The sequence below is a fragment of the Scleropages formosus genome, chromosome 1 (assembly GCF_900964775.1).
Source record: "Scleropages formosus chromosome 1, fSclFor1.1, whole genome shotgun sequence".
Lineage (NCBI taxonomy): Eukaryota > Metazoa > Chordata > Actinopteri > Osteoglossiformes > Osteoglossidae > Scleropages > Scleropages formosus.
The window spans coordinates 38,597,305-38,614,443 of record NC_041806.1 but is presented as its reverse complement, the minus strand read 5'-3'; the positions used below and the strand labels follow the sequence as shown (position 1 = coordinate 38,614,443).

The window sequence follows — 17,139 nt, the reverse complement described above, 5'->3', positions numbered from 1 at the left end:
GGCTTGGCCAGCCTTGGCTCCCGGTCAGACTCTGTCTGTAGCAGTGCGGTGAAGAGGGGCAGCGCGGACCGCTAACGGACCACTAACGGACCAGCTGCCTTTTCTGTACGCGCGCACTGCGATGCTGCCCTGAGCTGAGCGCTGCGGACGGCGCGCCTCGCTCTTCAGCCGCGGACCCGGTTCCTCCCGATCGGCGATCGGGGCGCGCTCACGCTGCTCGTGTGCGGATTGTTCCTCGGTGTCCAGCGGCGCCTAACATGGATGCCCCGCTCTTCCTCGCATCGACACGCTGTCTCCTGGCGCAGTGAGAGAGGGGACCATGCAGGGATTGCTGTGGCATGTGGGAAGGAGCTCCTCCTCGGCTGTCCGAGTGACCATGCCCTGATCCGGCGCCAGGGATGTCACCCCGCTTAAAGCCTTAATGGCAATCTGAGGAAACCAGGAGCATCTCAATGACACGGAGGATTGGCAGTGCCCGCTGAACGACCACCATGAAGATCACCTCCCCACAGATGTCTAAAGTGATGCTGAGGTGGACCGTCAGGCTCGTTCTGCTGCTCGCACCACATGTGGGATGTTCTCACGGGATGCAGCACGTTTTAAGATTTGGTAAGATGGCTACTCTTTTCAAGAATACCTTTGATTCGCTGTCTTTAACAGCTTTTGTGTGTTGTTCACGAGCGCTTTTGGTCCTTCTCGACGCGGCTTTGATGGTTTTGGAGGTCCCAGGTAACGTGTTGCAGTAAGCCCATCGGCAGCTTCTTCTTGCTTCTCATTCGAAAAGGGTCTCTTGCATAACTGACCCACGGGTCTCCAGAAGAGGAATGCGAGGGTAGTGTGGACGAACGTGCCTCAAAATATTGCGCGAGGTGAAAGAAATCGCGGTGGAACACGATGATGATCATGTAGTGCGATGCCTTGCTTGAATGGACTGAGATCAACATCCGTGTGAATGAGAGGATGAAACTGGGGAAGCACTGGCTTCCAAAGCCCACCCTGGTATTTCAGTAATACGGTGTAACAGAGACAGAACAAAGTTTGAAAAGAAAAGGAAAACGGCGTCTTCGGAATCCACCGAATCTCCTTCATGACATACAGTGGAACAGCCCACGTCCGTAATGTAAAATGTAGTGTCATTTTCGGGTAACATTTATAAATTTGTGCGTGGAGTTTCTTTTTTCATGAGAGAAGTTCGTGTAAAATTTCCTTCTTCTAGTTGTTATTATTATTATTATTATTATTATTATTATTATTATTATTATTATTATATATTGATAGCTCCATTAAAGGCCTTAATTTATTCGCATGGATTTTAAGACAGTTGCAGGCATGATTTTTTCTGCATCTTGCAGTTCTTAGAATAAAAGACCTCCACCTCTTTGAGACAGTTCATTGAAGAAAAGCCCTGGACTGAATTTAATGTTGGCGGGAAGCAGTGCGTGAAATATTGCTGACACGTATGTCTGCTACATCCAGAGTTAGTTGAAAAATATTTATATAGGTTTTATATTACTATGGGACACTGTGCTGGAAATAAACACCACTGAGTTCGTTTGATTTCCTCTTTTAAAGTGCTTTTGTTAATAATTTTATAGCCTATTGCTGCACAGAAATCCTATTGCAAATTGGATGGGTATATAACTGCTCAGTGTGTTTTTTGGTCGGGACCAAATCATCTTAAAGGCTTAAAATTTCAATTCATACGTGGATTACTTCTACAATTACTTCAGTTTATAAACAAGCTCACACTGGACAACTAAAGAGGAAATTGAAATAGTTCAAATAACAGCACACTGAACCAAGAACTTCATTGTGTGTATCTTCCTGTCATTTTACCCTTATGCTGAAGTGTGTTTGAAATAGCGGCCTGTTGAGAGCTTGTTTAAAGAGTATGGAAGGAAGGAAGGAAGGAAGGAAGGAAAGAAAGAAAGAAAGAAAGAAAGAAAGAAAGAAAGAAAGAAAGAAAGAAAGGATTTTTCAGGAAACTCCTGTTTCTGTTTGGCCAGTGCAGTACAGTGTAGTTTACTTATTTACAGATTGCAAAAGTTTGTGCACCCCTGCTGTCATTGCATGTTTCTCTGAATATTTAAGTGAAGAGAAGTTAACACACAAGTTAACACAACTTCTGCAGGCTACACGTGCAAAACGTATTTCCGCACATTTAATGCAGTGCACCTTATTTATTTATTGAATATATTATAGAGAAACGAAGGAAAGTGGAGTCAGTTGAATATAAATGATATCATGGTGAAGCGCTGGAACAAGACGCAGTCTACTCCTGTTTTACTGTAGTATCCCGCGCAGTTCCACTCGAGCGTGTGGAGTCACGCTGTTCAGCCGCGTCCGCGCCTTTGGTAACCTGCTCCTTCCACGCGCACGCGGATCCACGCAGGCTCACACAGTCACGAGCGCCGCGACGCGAAGGAGCTGTTTAAAAGGCAGCCCGCGTGCGCCTCGCGCCGCATCTATGGCAACGAGTTCGGCGAGCGCGTCTCGACTTGTCCTCGCGGAGCTCCTCCAATCTGGTGCGCTGGGCGACACGGGCGGAGCGGTGTTGTTATTAGCAACGGCCGTCGGGCGCGTGAAATACAGCCCGCGAGGCTGCGCTGCTTCGGAGCGGGTCAGAGAAGATGGATACGGACCCTTGACCTCTGAACGTGAACTCCACTCGATGACGCCCTCGTCTCATTTCAGTGCAGATGCCGACCATGCGTTTGTCTCTCAGAAACAAGGTAGAGTCACTGAGGTTCATTGACTTTCCGCTGAACTGCCATAATGGGAAACGAACTCCGGCCTTCTGCGCAGAGCTGGTCCTACCGCAGGTCTCCTCTGCTCCAGGATCCCTCCATTTTCCCCTCATTCCTAGGAAAAGTGAGGAATGGAATCGGCTGCTTCAGTACCACGGACAGCGATCTCCCGTTTCCAAATAATGACTGGACTGGACTGGACTGGACTGGCCAGGCCGTGTCATTATAAAAGAAAACAGCCACTGTTGTTTGGACATTTCTCCCATTTGGTAATTGGCAGTCATTCAGTCAATTAAACTTTGAGTCCTCAGAGGTGGAAAAGGTAAACTGAGGTGTTTATATGTAGAATAAGGCATGGATTTTCCTAGTCCAGTCCCTCGTGGATGATTTTTCTGCAGGGAAATAAAAAATGTATTAATTTAATCCTTTGGAAGCAGACAGACAGATTGAGACAGAGACAGACAGACAGACAGACAGACAAGATAGATAGATAGATAGAAGTAGATTTCCATTCCCCTTCTTTTTAACAACACATTAAACAAATGAGTACTTGATGCACTTAATAAACATAGGACAATTTGAGGGTCTAATGAGATTTGGGAACAATGCTGTACATCTCATCAGCATCACATATTTTGCATTTGAATGAGATGTTTTTGTGGCTGACTGGAGAAATTATGGAGAAGTTTAATGAAAGGGTCAGAGGCAATTAACTCCTGTCATGGCTCCTTGTTACTTGGAATAAGATCATTGAAAGGCACAGTGCAAGAAAACTTGCAGGAGAATTTTGGAAGGTGGAACTTGTAGCTGTTCAAAAGTCCACAGGATGCATTAGAGTCGAAGAGGTGATGTGTGTGTACTGTTTGGAGGAAATTATATTTAGACTAAAAAAGAGGTTTGAAATCTGTGGAAGTCATGTTTAGAATACCTAATATGAATTTTGTTCTGTTATTCTGTGGTGTCCCCAGGGAGCTCTCTGTTGTACTGTTAAATCCTTCAGTTGTTCATAAGTCACCTGTTCAAAATTTTAACACTTTAGGAGAAAATCAACGTCTTAATATGCAGTAGTAAAGGTTGTGTCAAGATGAGCTAAACAGGATATACTGTTCTCTGTGGGCTAGGACTGAATCCTAGTTTCACTGCTAAATAGGTTTCTGGGGTCTTTCCACAAAAAAATACAATTTGCCTGGAGAATTGTGTGCGCGAAAAAAAAAATGGTGCAAAGCTTTTTTATTTATCACACATCTGTTTGAGATTATCAGGAAGTCATCACACATTTAAAACTTTGAACTGCATTTTCTTAACTTTTCCTCTTTTACAGAATGAGCACAAGTGATTAACTGCATGGCCAAGACTATGGTCTTTTGTTGTTCATACAATATTTCATAACAGCCTTGGTTAATATTTTGTGGGAGCCCTGTATCACAGCAAAATATGAAACTGGTGTGTATGTATGTTCCACGTCACTGTTATGCTTTTTAACTATAAGTGTTTCTTGATTTTTACAGTTTTTGTATTGCATAATATATTACATGTTCCCATTTTACCATTACATTGGAGATAACAGAGGATTGTGGGATAAGGTTAAATTATGATTTTCCATCAACTAAACTGCTGTGGCAAACATTTCACTGAAACCAGAAAAGAATAAATTGACTTAGATTAAAAAAAAAAAAAAAGTCACATTTCATCTGTGAAAATGTGTAATAGAGATTTTGGTCAAAGGGCAGTAAATGATAGTCATGCCAGATTAAAGTATCCTTCAGGGAACTTACATGTTCCATGGTATTCCATCTGGGACAGGACAAATGATGGGAGGGACAGCAAGTTGTTGTAACCCGATTTCAGGAGGGTCTATGTGTCTGTGTGTTAGGGTCCAGGGAGAGAATCTGTGTGCATTTTCACTCCATTGCCATCTGTGGTCGGAAACATAGACCGGTCATTTGTATCGTCACTGAACTCCTGATCCCATGGTTATCCAACTGAGAGCTTTCCCAGGGTAACAAGCCATCTCAGTGTAAACAGAGCACTAGCTCTTCTCAACTTACTGTTTGATCTCAAGCTGTTTCAACACGGTGTCTTAGTTCTAATTCCTGTGAGTTAAATAAACTGTATATACTGTACACATGGGAGGCAGTAGTTAGTATCCTTTGGACTCCAAGGGCTCAGGCTTGAATCCTACCTCCTGCTGTAGTACCTTTCAGCAAGGCGCTTTCAACAAACTGGCTCAGAAAAAAATACCCATTTGTAAAAATGGCTAAAAAATTCTAAGTAGCAGTAACTCTACATGCACCTTTGTTTACTCTGAGCTGTACGTTGTTTTGGAGAAAAGCATCTGCTGAATTAATAAATGTAGATGTAGAAAACTGTAAATAGCTTAGTATGTAACCCTAACACTCTAAGTCTCCTTGAAAAGAAGCATAATCTAAATGCAATAATAAATGTTGAGAGTAATAGCATTTAAGTACTTGTGCATGAAAGATGTAACTAATATAGAAAGTCCAACTCAGGTACCGACATCAGACAAGTCTTCTCTAAATAAGAGCTGAGAAGTCAACTCCTTCCAGTCAAATGAAGGAGTCTTTGAGGGTAATAGCATTGCCAGTCTTTTAGGCCACTTCAAGCATTCACCCATAAGTGATAGATTTTGTGTCCCCTATGAACTTTATTCCAACAATCTGAGAAAGGTCACGCAAATGATGTAGAGCACATTGGGAAAGCCATGACATTTTCCATCAAGACTGACGAGTAATCTGAAGTGCTGCAGCCTTTGCCGAAGTGTTCTTCTTGGGCAGATCCAATTGAAACAATATATTTTTGAAATCCTTTGTGTAAAGCAATAACATGAATTTGCATAACTCTGCCACTGTAATAGTGAAATGATGATTATCTTTGTTAAAGGGTAAATTTAATTTAAAGCACATGGTAGATCTGAGCAGTATTCAATAGAATTAGCACAGCATATAAATGCAAGGAAACCATGCTGAAGAGCCCTCTCCCCTACAAATTAATCATGTTTTATTTCTGTAGGAACCGGTCAGGTTCTTACGTGTGTGTGTAAACATTTAGCAAGCACTTTCTCCTAAGGAGGAGGAATGTTTTTTTGTAATATTTGCTTAAACTACTCTTAATTGTAGCAGCCCTTGACAACAACAACAACAATAACAATAATGATGATAATAATAATAATAATAATAATAATAATAATAATAATAATTCATCCCATCCTAGGTGTGTCCCCTCCCCATTCGGGCTTGTGCCCTGCGCTGCCAGGCAAGGTTCCCGCTTGGGACAAACGCTTGATGATGATGATGATGATGATAATAATAATTTATTATTATTATTAAGAAGAAGAAGAAGAAGAAGAATTCATAAAAACTTGATAATTTAAGATCCTGAAAAGTTAATGTTTTCTGAATTCATATATTTTTCCCATGAGCTGACTCTCTTCTCCAAAACTATTTACAATTTTAAGGTACCTACAGCTATATACAGCTGGGATATGTTTACTGGAGGAATTTAAGGCAAGTACCTTGTTCAAGAATTTCACACCTGGAGGTTGGATTTAAACCTGTAACCTTGAGGTCCAAAGGCCACAGCCCTAACAACTGTCCTATATGTGCATATATATATAGTCCATCTCATCATTTTGTCTTTTGAGAGAAAGTTTCACATTCAAGATGGACCTTTCTACGATGCGCCTCTCATGGTTTTTCCAGCTCTTGGCCATGCATTTCCATATAACTTTCTTATCTCCTTCAGCATGACCGTTTTATCTGTTAGTTCACAAATGAAAGCTTTATCTCTGTTTTTGTATGCATCCACTTTTGAGAAGCAGTACATACTATGTGTGTTTCGTTCGCACTGCCAAAGGGATTAACACACAGTGTTGTCCTGTTGGATAATAAGGAGTTGCCACTGGCAACAGCACTTGGTAAATGTTTTTTGATTCTATTATAAAATAATTTCCACCATTAACTCAAAATTTACTGTTCAACAAAAAGAATTAGCTTTGACCTCTGTTCTTGTGTTTTCCCATTGTAAGAAGTAATGCCTGTCAGAAAAGGATGTTTCATTCTCTTTGATAATGCATTACAAACTCTGCTTGATCACACTTCTCAGTTTGTTTGTAACTGTAAACAGCGTAAATGTTTGCTGTGCCTTTTGATCTGTGATGTACGATTCTAATAATTATGAAATAACTCTGCTGGGGTAAAACCTATATGAGAGTCTTAGATATCCTGCTGGCTCCCTCCTGAGATCCTGAGTGAAAAGATGCTCTAGAGAGGCGATACACCTGCTCTGCTGCTTGGCCTTATCTTTGAAAAGCACATTTTAGACAACATTCAGATGGGTTTGTCCAGGTCCTGCTGTCTTTATCATAGAAATGCGCCCTGTCTCCCCAGAGGCTGTTTTCAGACTAAGGAAACCTTGAGAGAAATTTGCAAATGCAGGTTTCAGACATCGAAGGCGAACAAGTAGTTCTGAGACAGATATGGGTCTGGAAGTGTGATGAACCAGATTGGATTTGTTTTGGCTTTCCAGAGAGTGGATACTCCCGCAAGCGACGAGCACCTGCCTGCGCCCAGTTAAACTTCACGTGCTGGACTTCAATCAGCAACATGCCACCTTTACCCTTTTGTACTTTACCCTAAGATGCACTGTATACTTGTTTCAACTTAATATGAATTTAGTCTTGATGAAAAAATCAGAGGTTAAGTAATAAACAGGCACTTATCAGCATTTGCATATTTATTTGTGTATTGATCACATTCAGCTGATTCTTCAGTTTCCCAAAACAGTATAGGGTGAAAGCGGTACTGCAAATAGTACTGCTAGCTCACAGCTCCTATGCTCTGGGATGGCTCAGCCTGCGTGGAATTTGCTGCTCTCCCCATGTTCACATGCATTTCCTCAAAGTGCTCCGGTATCCTCTCATAGCGGAAAGACGTGCTTTAAGTCAATTGTGTCAATAAATAAAGTCAATTCAATAAATTGAACTGAATTGAATTGCTGACTCTATAGTGACCTTAGTTGAGGTGTGTGAGTCTTTGTGTGTGTATGCATGGAGATTCGCATGTGTGTACTGTGCATGCGTGTGCAACATTGTCCGACACCGACATATGCATCATATGCTATACTTCTAGGATAGGCTGTGGACCACTGCTACCCCACACTGGACAAATAGTCGTTGATAATGAATGGATGGCTTTAATGGGTGGCTGAGTAATACACAATAACTATTGCATTTCACTGTTAATGCTTTCCAGTGTTCTGTGCCATTAACTGAATTATTTTTGTATTTAATACATGTAACAAAATCCCATATCGTGCTGTTAGGTCTGAAAGGTGTCTGCGACTGTGTGTACAGTGGCCCACATTCATGCACACACATTTTCAGAACCACTTGTCCCATACAGGGTCACGGGGAACCGGAGCCTACCCGGTAACACAGGGCATAAGGCTGGAGACGCACACAGGATGCGACGCCAGTCCATCGCAAGGCACCCCAAGCGGGACTCGAACCCCAGACCCACCGGAGAGCAGGACTGTGGTTCAACCCACTGCGCCACCGCGCCACCGCACCCCCACATTTATGCAGTTAACGACAAATTGAATCTCTTCCTCGGTAACAAGTAATTGAATCTCTTAGTAACTAGTAAACAGCTGGGTAGCCCATTCCCACCCCACATGGAGAACACTCCACACGAAATCAGTAAGACTGTTCAGTGATCCAGTGAGAAAGGTATAGCCTTTCTGCAGAGCTGTGGGAACTGGAAACTTCTTGTCCAAATAGGGAAAAAAAAAAAAAAAAAAAACTGGACCAACAGTGGCAAATTGAAACTCAGTCCACATTATTCATTCCTAATTCCCACAGAGACAGATGTGTGAAGAGCTGGTAGCTGTTATTGTTCCCCTTCCCTCTCCAACCCCTCCACTAGAATTTTCCTCTCACCATTTTCCGGGTTATTATCCCATGTTATTAATCAATAATCTTGTGAAGCCTCTGTTTTGCAGTTTCTGCTTTCACCTGCTGAGTTAAGTCAATCTAGACGTCTAGCTGAGCGTAATTGAGTACAGATGCTTATTAAATAGAGTGTTGACAGCAGTCAGTCATTGTCTTTCCGCAATGAAGGCACGCCTCTGTGTGCTGAATATGTAGTAAGATGCCTCTGATCTTCTGCGCCCTTATCTCCCCCCCACCAAGATCTGCTTATAGAACAACCGTTTGACATACTACAATTTACCTCACATCTTTGGAGATAAATCTTGCACTGTGCTACAGTGATATGTATTCCCACGACTGCCTGTGCAGTTCATACTGAACCGGTGGTGACTTCGCCAGTATACTTATTGTCCGGTGCATACAAATGGTTTGTGTTTTCAGCCTTAAGTATATATTCTTGTCAATGCCGTCCTCTCACAGCCCAATAAATATCTCTAAAATAAACAGTTAATTTGTCTTATGCTGAGGTTATGGATCTAGGGTCCGTTCTTTTGCAGTCTGTGTGGAGGTTACACGTTCTTGTGGTTTACATTTATTTATTTAGCAGATGCTTTTCTCCAAAGCGAATTCCAGTGGACTCCGTAGTGTTATCAGCCCACACCTTATTCACCAAGGTGACTTACACTGCTAGATACACTACTTACAATGGGTCACTCATCCATACATCAGTGCAACAAACTCTCTCTCTCTGTCACTCACACACTATGGGGAACCTGAACAGCATGCCTTTGGACTGTGGGAGGAAACCGGAGCACCCGGAGGAAACCCACGCAGACACGGGGAGACCATGCAAACTCCACACGGACTGAGGGGGGATTAAACCCACATCCTCTCACACCACCCAGGCGCTGTGAGACAGCAGCACTACTCACTGTGGCACCATACCACCCACTACACTGTACCTACAACTGTTTACCCATTTATACAGCTGGGTAACTTTACTGGAGTAATTTAGGGTAAGTACTTTGCTCAAGGGTACTACAGCTAGAGACGGGGTATAAACCTATGAGCTTTTATACTAAAGGCAGCAGCTCTAACCACTACACTACCAGGTGCCCCTTCAACTGGTTCTCTTCCCACAGTTCAAAGATGTGCATAGCAACCTTCCTTTACCATGCATGTGGTTGCCTTGATTCAACTTTGCGCACTAACTCTTACCCCTTACTTTAAACGGTGTACAGATTCCTCCTTGAATGGGAACTTCCATTACAAAGAAGAATTCAGTAGTACATAGGCCGGGAAGTGGGGAAACGCTTTCGTGTATTTGCTCCATCTGCCTTCTGTTTGTGCTCAAAGAACTCTTCTGAGAAACAAACATGAGCAAGATCCCATCTGCGCTTCAGTAAACTCATTCTCAGATTCCAACTCACAGAAAGAGGACATGTAACACTGGAAATGACGTGTTTCGTTCAGTTGCACTCTGTTCAGCCGAGCCGAACACCGCGGTACATAAGTGAAAAGAATTTTACTGTCCAGTTCACAAATACAGTCAAACAGTTCAACAGCAGCCTGTGTATCTGCAGTGCTGCTGCCAGGTTGTCTCTGGTTCTCTGTCCAATGGGAGGACGGAGGGCACTTCTGTTCCCTGCAGTAAGCAGGCGGCGTGACATCAGGCGGGCGCTGGTGCTTTGGCGGCAGGATGCCACGTTGCCGCCAATTTGCATCTGCCATGCTGCCAGTGTCGCAGGCACCCCTATGCATTCCCAGCAAGCAGCACACCAGTCCTGAGAGGCAGAGAAATTAATTACTAAAAATACTTATTTTGGCTGAAAATGACCCGTTCTGCACACAGCAAAACAGGATGCAAATTTCACAGTGCACTGAGGAATAGCTTTGCCTTAGGGAGTGCATTTTATCTTCCACATAGAAACTGTTTTGGGATTCCAGTTTGCCTCTATCCTTAATTGTTTCACAGATATAATTACCTGAGGTGTAAATGAACAGCAAAATTTCACAAATTAAATGTAAACGTAAATGTAAATTAACACATGTGGAGTGCAAACGTGCGGGAACCTCCTGCGTGACACTGAAACTGAAGTACCGTATTAGAAGAGCGCCATATGTACTGTTTTCTGGTATGAACTGCTGTGGTTCAGTAATCATATGTCTGTATCTACAGCTCTTTGTCAGTTGTGAAATGCTCTTTTGTTTGCCCTGAGTTGTGTATTGCTTTGGAGAAAAGTGTTTGCCAAATGCATACGTGTATGTATTCAAATGCGGGCAAGAGGGGTAGCTTTTTAGTAAATATTTCTCCTGTCAACCTGTCATACTTCTTGGGACTGAACTGAAGGTCCCTTTATAAGTGATTCCTAACAAATGCATTTCAAGAACACTTGTTTCTTTTGAGACTTGACAGCAGTCTTTGGAGCCATTTATGTCAGTTCAGTCAGTTCAGTTTAACGGGAGGACTGAACTCGCCTCTTCGGTTCCTTTCTTTAGCGGAGGAATCTGACCATGTCATACACTGATGTGTCTGTGAAAACCTAGTCATTGTGTCAAGCTGAAGATACACCATTTGCTAGAAACAAAAAGAGCAAGACATTAAATAATGCAGATGGCAGGAATAGGTGATGAAAAAGCAGTGAAAGGTTTGTCTGTATTCATTCTTCTACAGGGGGCTCTATTGAAAGGGGAGTGGTGGAAGGCCAGATTTTTCTTTTTTTTTTTTTAACCCATGATTCATATTAAAACTCTCATGGCAGGACAGTGAAATGTTTGTCCTTTCAAAAATTATCCATATTTCAGCAGGGGGCCTTTTCATAGCTGGCTGAGGATTAAAAGTATTCTTTCAATTATAACTGTATTTCTACAGGTGTCCCTGGGAAGTGTCCATTGTACTCAGTGCTTGTTCTTTTTATATTTTCTATTGCATTTTTATAAATCTGAGTGCCTGGAGGAAAGAAAATTTGAACTTTTTTTCATTTTTTTCTATAACTCGGTGGGATTTCCTTGCCTAATGCAAGGTCTATAATTTGAGTGGGTGTTTTATAAGTGGATAGACTGGCTTTTCAATTCTTTAGGAGGAATAGGCAACTATATCCACAGTATATATTCTACCACAAAGCCAGCATCCGGTTCCACTTCAGAAAATAACAGCAATTTACAAAAATTGTATGGACTGCAGTCATTAGAGATTTTGAATGTTTCCCCGAAGTGCCCTTATTTAATTATTTATTTGTGTTTGTGAGCTTATGACCGTGGCCGTTGTTGGAAAGACAGGGAGGCGATCTGTCTTCCAATGCGCTGTTTAAGTGGAACACAAACACCCTACTGACTCGAAGCTTCATGGGGGGGGGGTCACTTTCCATGGTTGGGCAGGGCTGGATGTCCGTGGGCCCCGTGGCCTTCGGCGTGTTTCCACCCTGGCAGAAGCCCACGATGTTCGGCCTGATGGCAGGGTTTTTTCACAGCCTTGCTGATCTCATAAGCAATGCTGGGGACCAGAGGACCTCCTGCTACCTTTTTATTTCATTTATGTCCTGTTTTTATTAAATTTCATATTGGCCTGCGGGTGCCTCTGATTGATATAGCAATCTCTCAAAGGATCTCAGATATTAAACTGCATTTTGTCTGCCTGTCCTGAGAGAATCATAACATGAGACATACAAGCAGACTGGAAAAGGTGGATTGACAGCGGTGGAAGCACTGTGGCGTTAAAAAATGGAATAGAGTGGAGAGTTTATGTCATGCATTTGCACTGAAGGATTAAACTGAATTCTTGTGAAGGTTTTTATTTATGTCACCAGCTTGTTACTTTCAGAAGCCATTTTCTCCCTGGAAATCCCTGATAACTTCTAATCTTTGATGTTCCAAAGGACAGGTGATTTGACTCTTGTTCTAACATATAAACTCGTTTAAATATCGCAGTACTGTAACATTTTGGTTTTGGTACAGCTAGCACTAAATTGGTAAGTCCTGATTATGAGTGCTAATTCATTATAGGCTATATTGTGCTCATGCTGGTTTTCTCTAATATCTGTTGTCTCTGCCTACTATTAGCTGGCACTGCTAGGAACAAGGTGTTTGGATGGATACTCAAAGTAATGATCGCTCCGTAAAAGCTTTTCAACATGAGCTCTCGACATCTGCTTGAAAATGACTGAAAACCTTGGGAAAGTCTCATCAATCATTCAGACACTTTTTTCTGCTTGAATACCAAAAAAGACACATATAAGTGACACTTGCAACCGAAAATGTTGCAAAGCTGAATTGCAGCTCAGATTGATAATTGGATATGACGTATATTTCAGCTGATGGCTGTAGCGGTAGGTTCTGCGTGACTGCAGACACCCATCAAACCTCATTTGGATATGTGTCAAGCATATTTAATTCTCTGGTGGCTGATTTGAAAGGATAGGAACTGTAGCCCTCTCCCTCTTCCCATTCTGCCTCCATGTATCCGTGTCCACATCCACCACCGCTTTCCCCCCCTGAGTCAGGACATGAACACTAGCCTTCACAATAAAATCTCAATGAGCATGTATTTGACTTTACTGCTGTTAGAAAACATGGCAAAAGTGTTATTTGTAAGATCATCACCTGCCACTTAATTCACTTCACTGACTGTTTGGTTTACGCCATGGGACTTTCCAGTCTACAGGACCTGCATTTATGAATGTGAAGAGACATTCTCATTTGCTCCCCAGGCTTATAGATGTGTAGAAATTTCAAAGGTGGAATAGGCCTATAGAAATTCTTGTCATTACCATTTTTGGAATATAGTGAATTTGTTCTGGCATTTAAATTAATTTTTACATCAAATATGGCAGGGAGGATACACTTTCTCTCCAAACATTAGTTATTAGGTAAATATGCAGGGTTTTTCCATGATGCATTGTCAAGGCTCGCAGTGCAGTTAGTGTCTGTGAAGATGGACTTTCTGGTGAACAACAGGAGCGAGGAGTTGGGCTGTCAGGACAGGGATGGAGTTGGACTGTGAAGGATGAGGCGAAGTTGCGGTGGAGGTCTGTGGCTATTCCCCTCAGTTTTCCTTGCCTCCCACTGAGTCTGACGAAAGTTTAATGAGAAGCTCTCTGTGCATGACTCATCACGCTAAGCCTGGAGAGAGTGAGGAATGAGGAGACAGACTGGAACACATAGGGAGACTGAGAGAGAAAATAAGAGAGAGGGATAAATACATTCTGAGCAAACAGTGATGCACTGCAACCCTCCGGATGTCAGTTTGTCTTGAGGACCGCAGAGCGAAATCAGTGCAAAAGTGCCACCGAAAAGAATGGTGTAAAGCGAACAAGAGGCTGTGCCCATTGTTTAAGTGCTTCCATTGCATATGGTCTGCAGTTCTTGGAGGAAAAAAAAAAACATTTATGTTTCCTGTGCAGCTTACATTTTGGGTTTGCGTCACTGGTTTATCTTGAAAAATTGTCCACATTTCCAATGCTTTTTGGAAATTTTACAATGTTACCCTGTTCTAACAGTTACTATCATTACTATTAGTAATTCCATTGGAAGGCAGCAAGCACAGAGTGGTTAACATTGTCACTCAGGCGTAAATCCCCATCCCATTGTAGCAGCACTGATGAATGTCTTTACCCTGAACATTTTCTTTAGATGATACAATGCTTTAAAACGACAAAATCACTGCAAGTAGCTTTGTATAGTTTACGTGACATTGTAAGTCACCTTGAATAAAGGTCGATTAAATCAATAAACGTGGCTGTAGAAATACTACATATCAGGGTAGCGTAGTGGCATAGAGGCTGGAACTGTCACCTCACAGATTATAGGATCAGTACCAGCCTCAGATCTGTCTATGTTCTCTGTGTTTGTGTGGGTTTCCTCCTACATTCCTGAGTCATGCAGTGCAGGTGACTCTCATTGTGATTTCTGCAACTGTCTGGTTGCTTTATCTGCATTATTCTTTATGAAAGTCAACTTTATTGTCATTCTGCCTATATGTGAGTTACACACACACACACACACACATTCGTTGAAACCATTTGTCCTGGTGAACCGGAGCCTAACCCAGCAACACAGGGCACAAGGCTGGAGGGGGAGGGGACACACAGAGGACGGGACACCAGTCTGTCACAAGGCACCCCAAGCGGGACACGAATCCCAGACCTGTCAGAGAACAGGACCCGGCCAAACCCGCTGTGCCTCCGCGCCCCCATTACGCATACAGGAGAACAAAATTCCGTTTCTCTTTGCATCTCCGTGCCACATAGAACACAGAGTGCAGTTTGTAAAAAGAGATAAATAGAACATATAAATAGAAAAACGGCTATACAGGACCTCTGATTTACACTGCAAAGTAGAACAATACACATAGACACAGGAGACTAGACTGGAAACACTAAACACTAGCTACAGAACTGGTAATAAATTAAATAACTGTTCTGAGTGTGTAGTTATTTGCTTAAAGTGACATGTTCCGTGTACAAAGTGACATGTGCTTTGTTCAAGTAACTAGTGCAGACTTTCTTTTATATGTGCGGGGAAAAGCTATTAATCAGCTATTAATCACTTGAACCAAACTGTACGATACTGTCCTTACTTTTAGAAAATGACCTTTAGTGTTACACTGAGAAAGACTCTGCAACATCTTCGTGCACCTGAATCTAGACCGCATTTATCAGCTTTGACTTTATTCTAGAAAAACATAAGGCTCCCAACTGTAACTTCACCACACACCCTAATAAGCTGTTTCAGGTATTAAAAACTGGAGCACAAATTCAGTGTCCTCTCCCTCCTGCGTAATTATAACCCAATTCAACATGAAGATTAATTTTGTCTGCTCCTGTGCCCTGCTATGAGAATGAAGAACTTTTGCTAAGAAATTAATGCTTGACCTTTGCCACTGCAGAGATAACATCTCCATAGTTACAGGAAAGAAAAGGTTCATTTCCCCGTCGGATTCTGGATTGTGCCACCGGTTACTTTGAAAGCGAGAGAGATTGAGAGAATCACAGAGCTTGGCATCCATCCCTAATCAGTACCTCCACGCTAGGTGTCTTTTCATTCCTCCTTTCAAAAGACATGACCTGCGCCTACAATAGCAAATGTGATACGGCTCCTGGTTTATCTTTAACAAATTTGTAGCTGTCTAATTAGACATTCGAGCTTCACAAAAGGGTGTTATTTCATTCCCATTTAAAATTACTCCGTGTGTTACCTGGCTACCTCGGCAACTTCTTCACACTGCTGGCCAAAGTAAGGGTGCGTCAGAAATGTTTATGCGGTAGCGTAGTAGTTAGAGCTACTCCTTCTGGGTCCAAAGGTTGCAGATTCAAGTTCAAGTAGTTTTTATTGTTATTCCTCTATACAGCTTGTGTGCAGTGGAATGAAATGTCATTTCTTCGGAGACCATGGTGCAACACATAGCACAAGACAATAAATAAATTCAATCCCCCCCCCCGGTTGTAGTACCCTTGAGCAAGGTGCCTACCCTAAATTGCTCCAGTAAAATTAGCCAGCTGTGTAAATGGGCAAATAATTGTAAGCACCTTAACATTGTAAGTTGCTTTGGAGAAAAGCGTCAGCTAAAATGAATATTTACACGAATCTAAACTATTTCCATCAAGCTCACTATCTAACTGGCAAGCTGGTGTGTGAATAGCTGCCACTCTGTTCATGAATATGTATGGTGGGTGTGCTGTCCAGGTTCTAAATACAGCCGTCAATCTTTATATTGCCCACTTCCAGTTTAAACCCTCTGTTTACATGGTTTCCTGGCTGCAGCACTCGAATACCTCGCATCGAAAATGAAGCACTTCACTAAGCAACGGAAAACATTCACCAAGGACACCCCTGACCCTCTGTTGCTTTTCTGGGGAGTGTGCGCTTCAGTTTGAAATGAGGGATGTGCGCTAGGTGACATATGAGCACACACACACACACGCACACAGCTGTATGAGAACACTGGCATTTTAGCTTGCTTTGCTCAATGGAGGAATTTTCTGGTAGAGCTCTCAAAACAGTGAGAGCAGCTGTTAACTCTGTCCCATTGCTGTCGTCCATTACACAAAGCGGTGCGGACAGGAGCCGTAGTGAATTTTCCGATACTAATGCCATTTAGCATCAAGTGTTGTGTGTTCAGACTGGAGTGCCGTTGTGGTTTAATCACACCTATGTGCAGCAGCGGTAGAAGGAATGGCAGCCTGCAGACAGAGTACGTACGAGAGAAGACATAGGGCACACTGGTAAACCAGTTTGTTCATGAGGCATTTGGTTAACAAGTTTGAGTGAGAAATCTGCTGCCATGTCTCCCCAAGCCATCTGTGGTAGTTCCCAGAGATGTATGACACTTATGGGTTGCTTTGCTTTCATTTTCCTCATCCCATGCAAGTTGTCCAGGTACCCTCAAAATTTTGGCTGCTGCTATACTTCCTGTCATGTCCACGTCCGCACCATGGTCGACGGCACCTG

The 17,139-nt window shown here is 42.5% G+C and overlaps 1 protein-coding gene across 1 annotated transcript in view; it reads left to right on the top strand.

Moving 5' to 3' along the window:
* Window positions 1–218: 218 nt before the first annotated feature.
* The window catches only part of LOC108929354 (glutamate receptor ionotropic, kainate 2-like), a 60,587-nt gene continuing 43,666 nt past the window's right edge, over window positions 219–17,139 (top strand). The window contains exon 1 of the mRNA XM_018743808.2: window positions 219–609. Coding sequence (XP_018599324.1) covers window positions 492–609 — 118 coding nt within the window. The 5' untranslated portion in view covers window positions 219–491. The remainder of the gene's footprint in view (window positions 610–17,139) is intronic.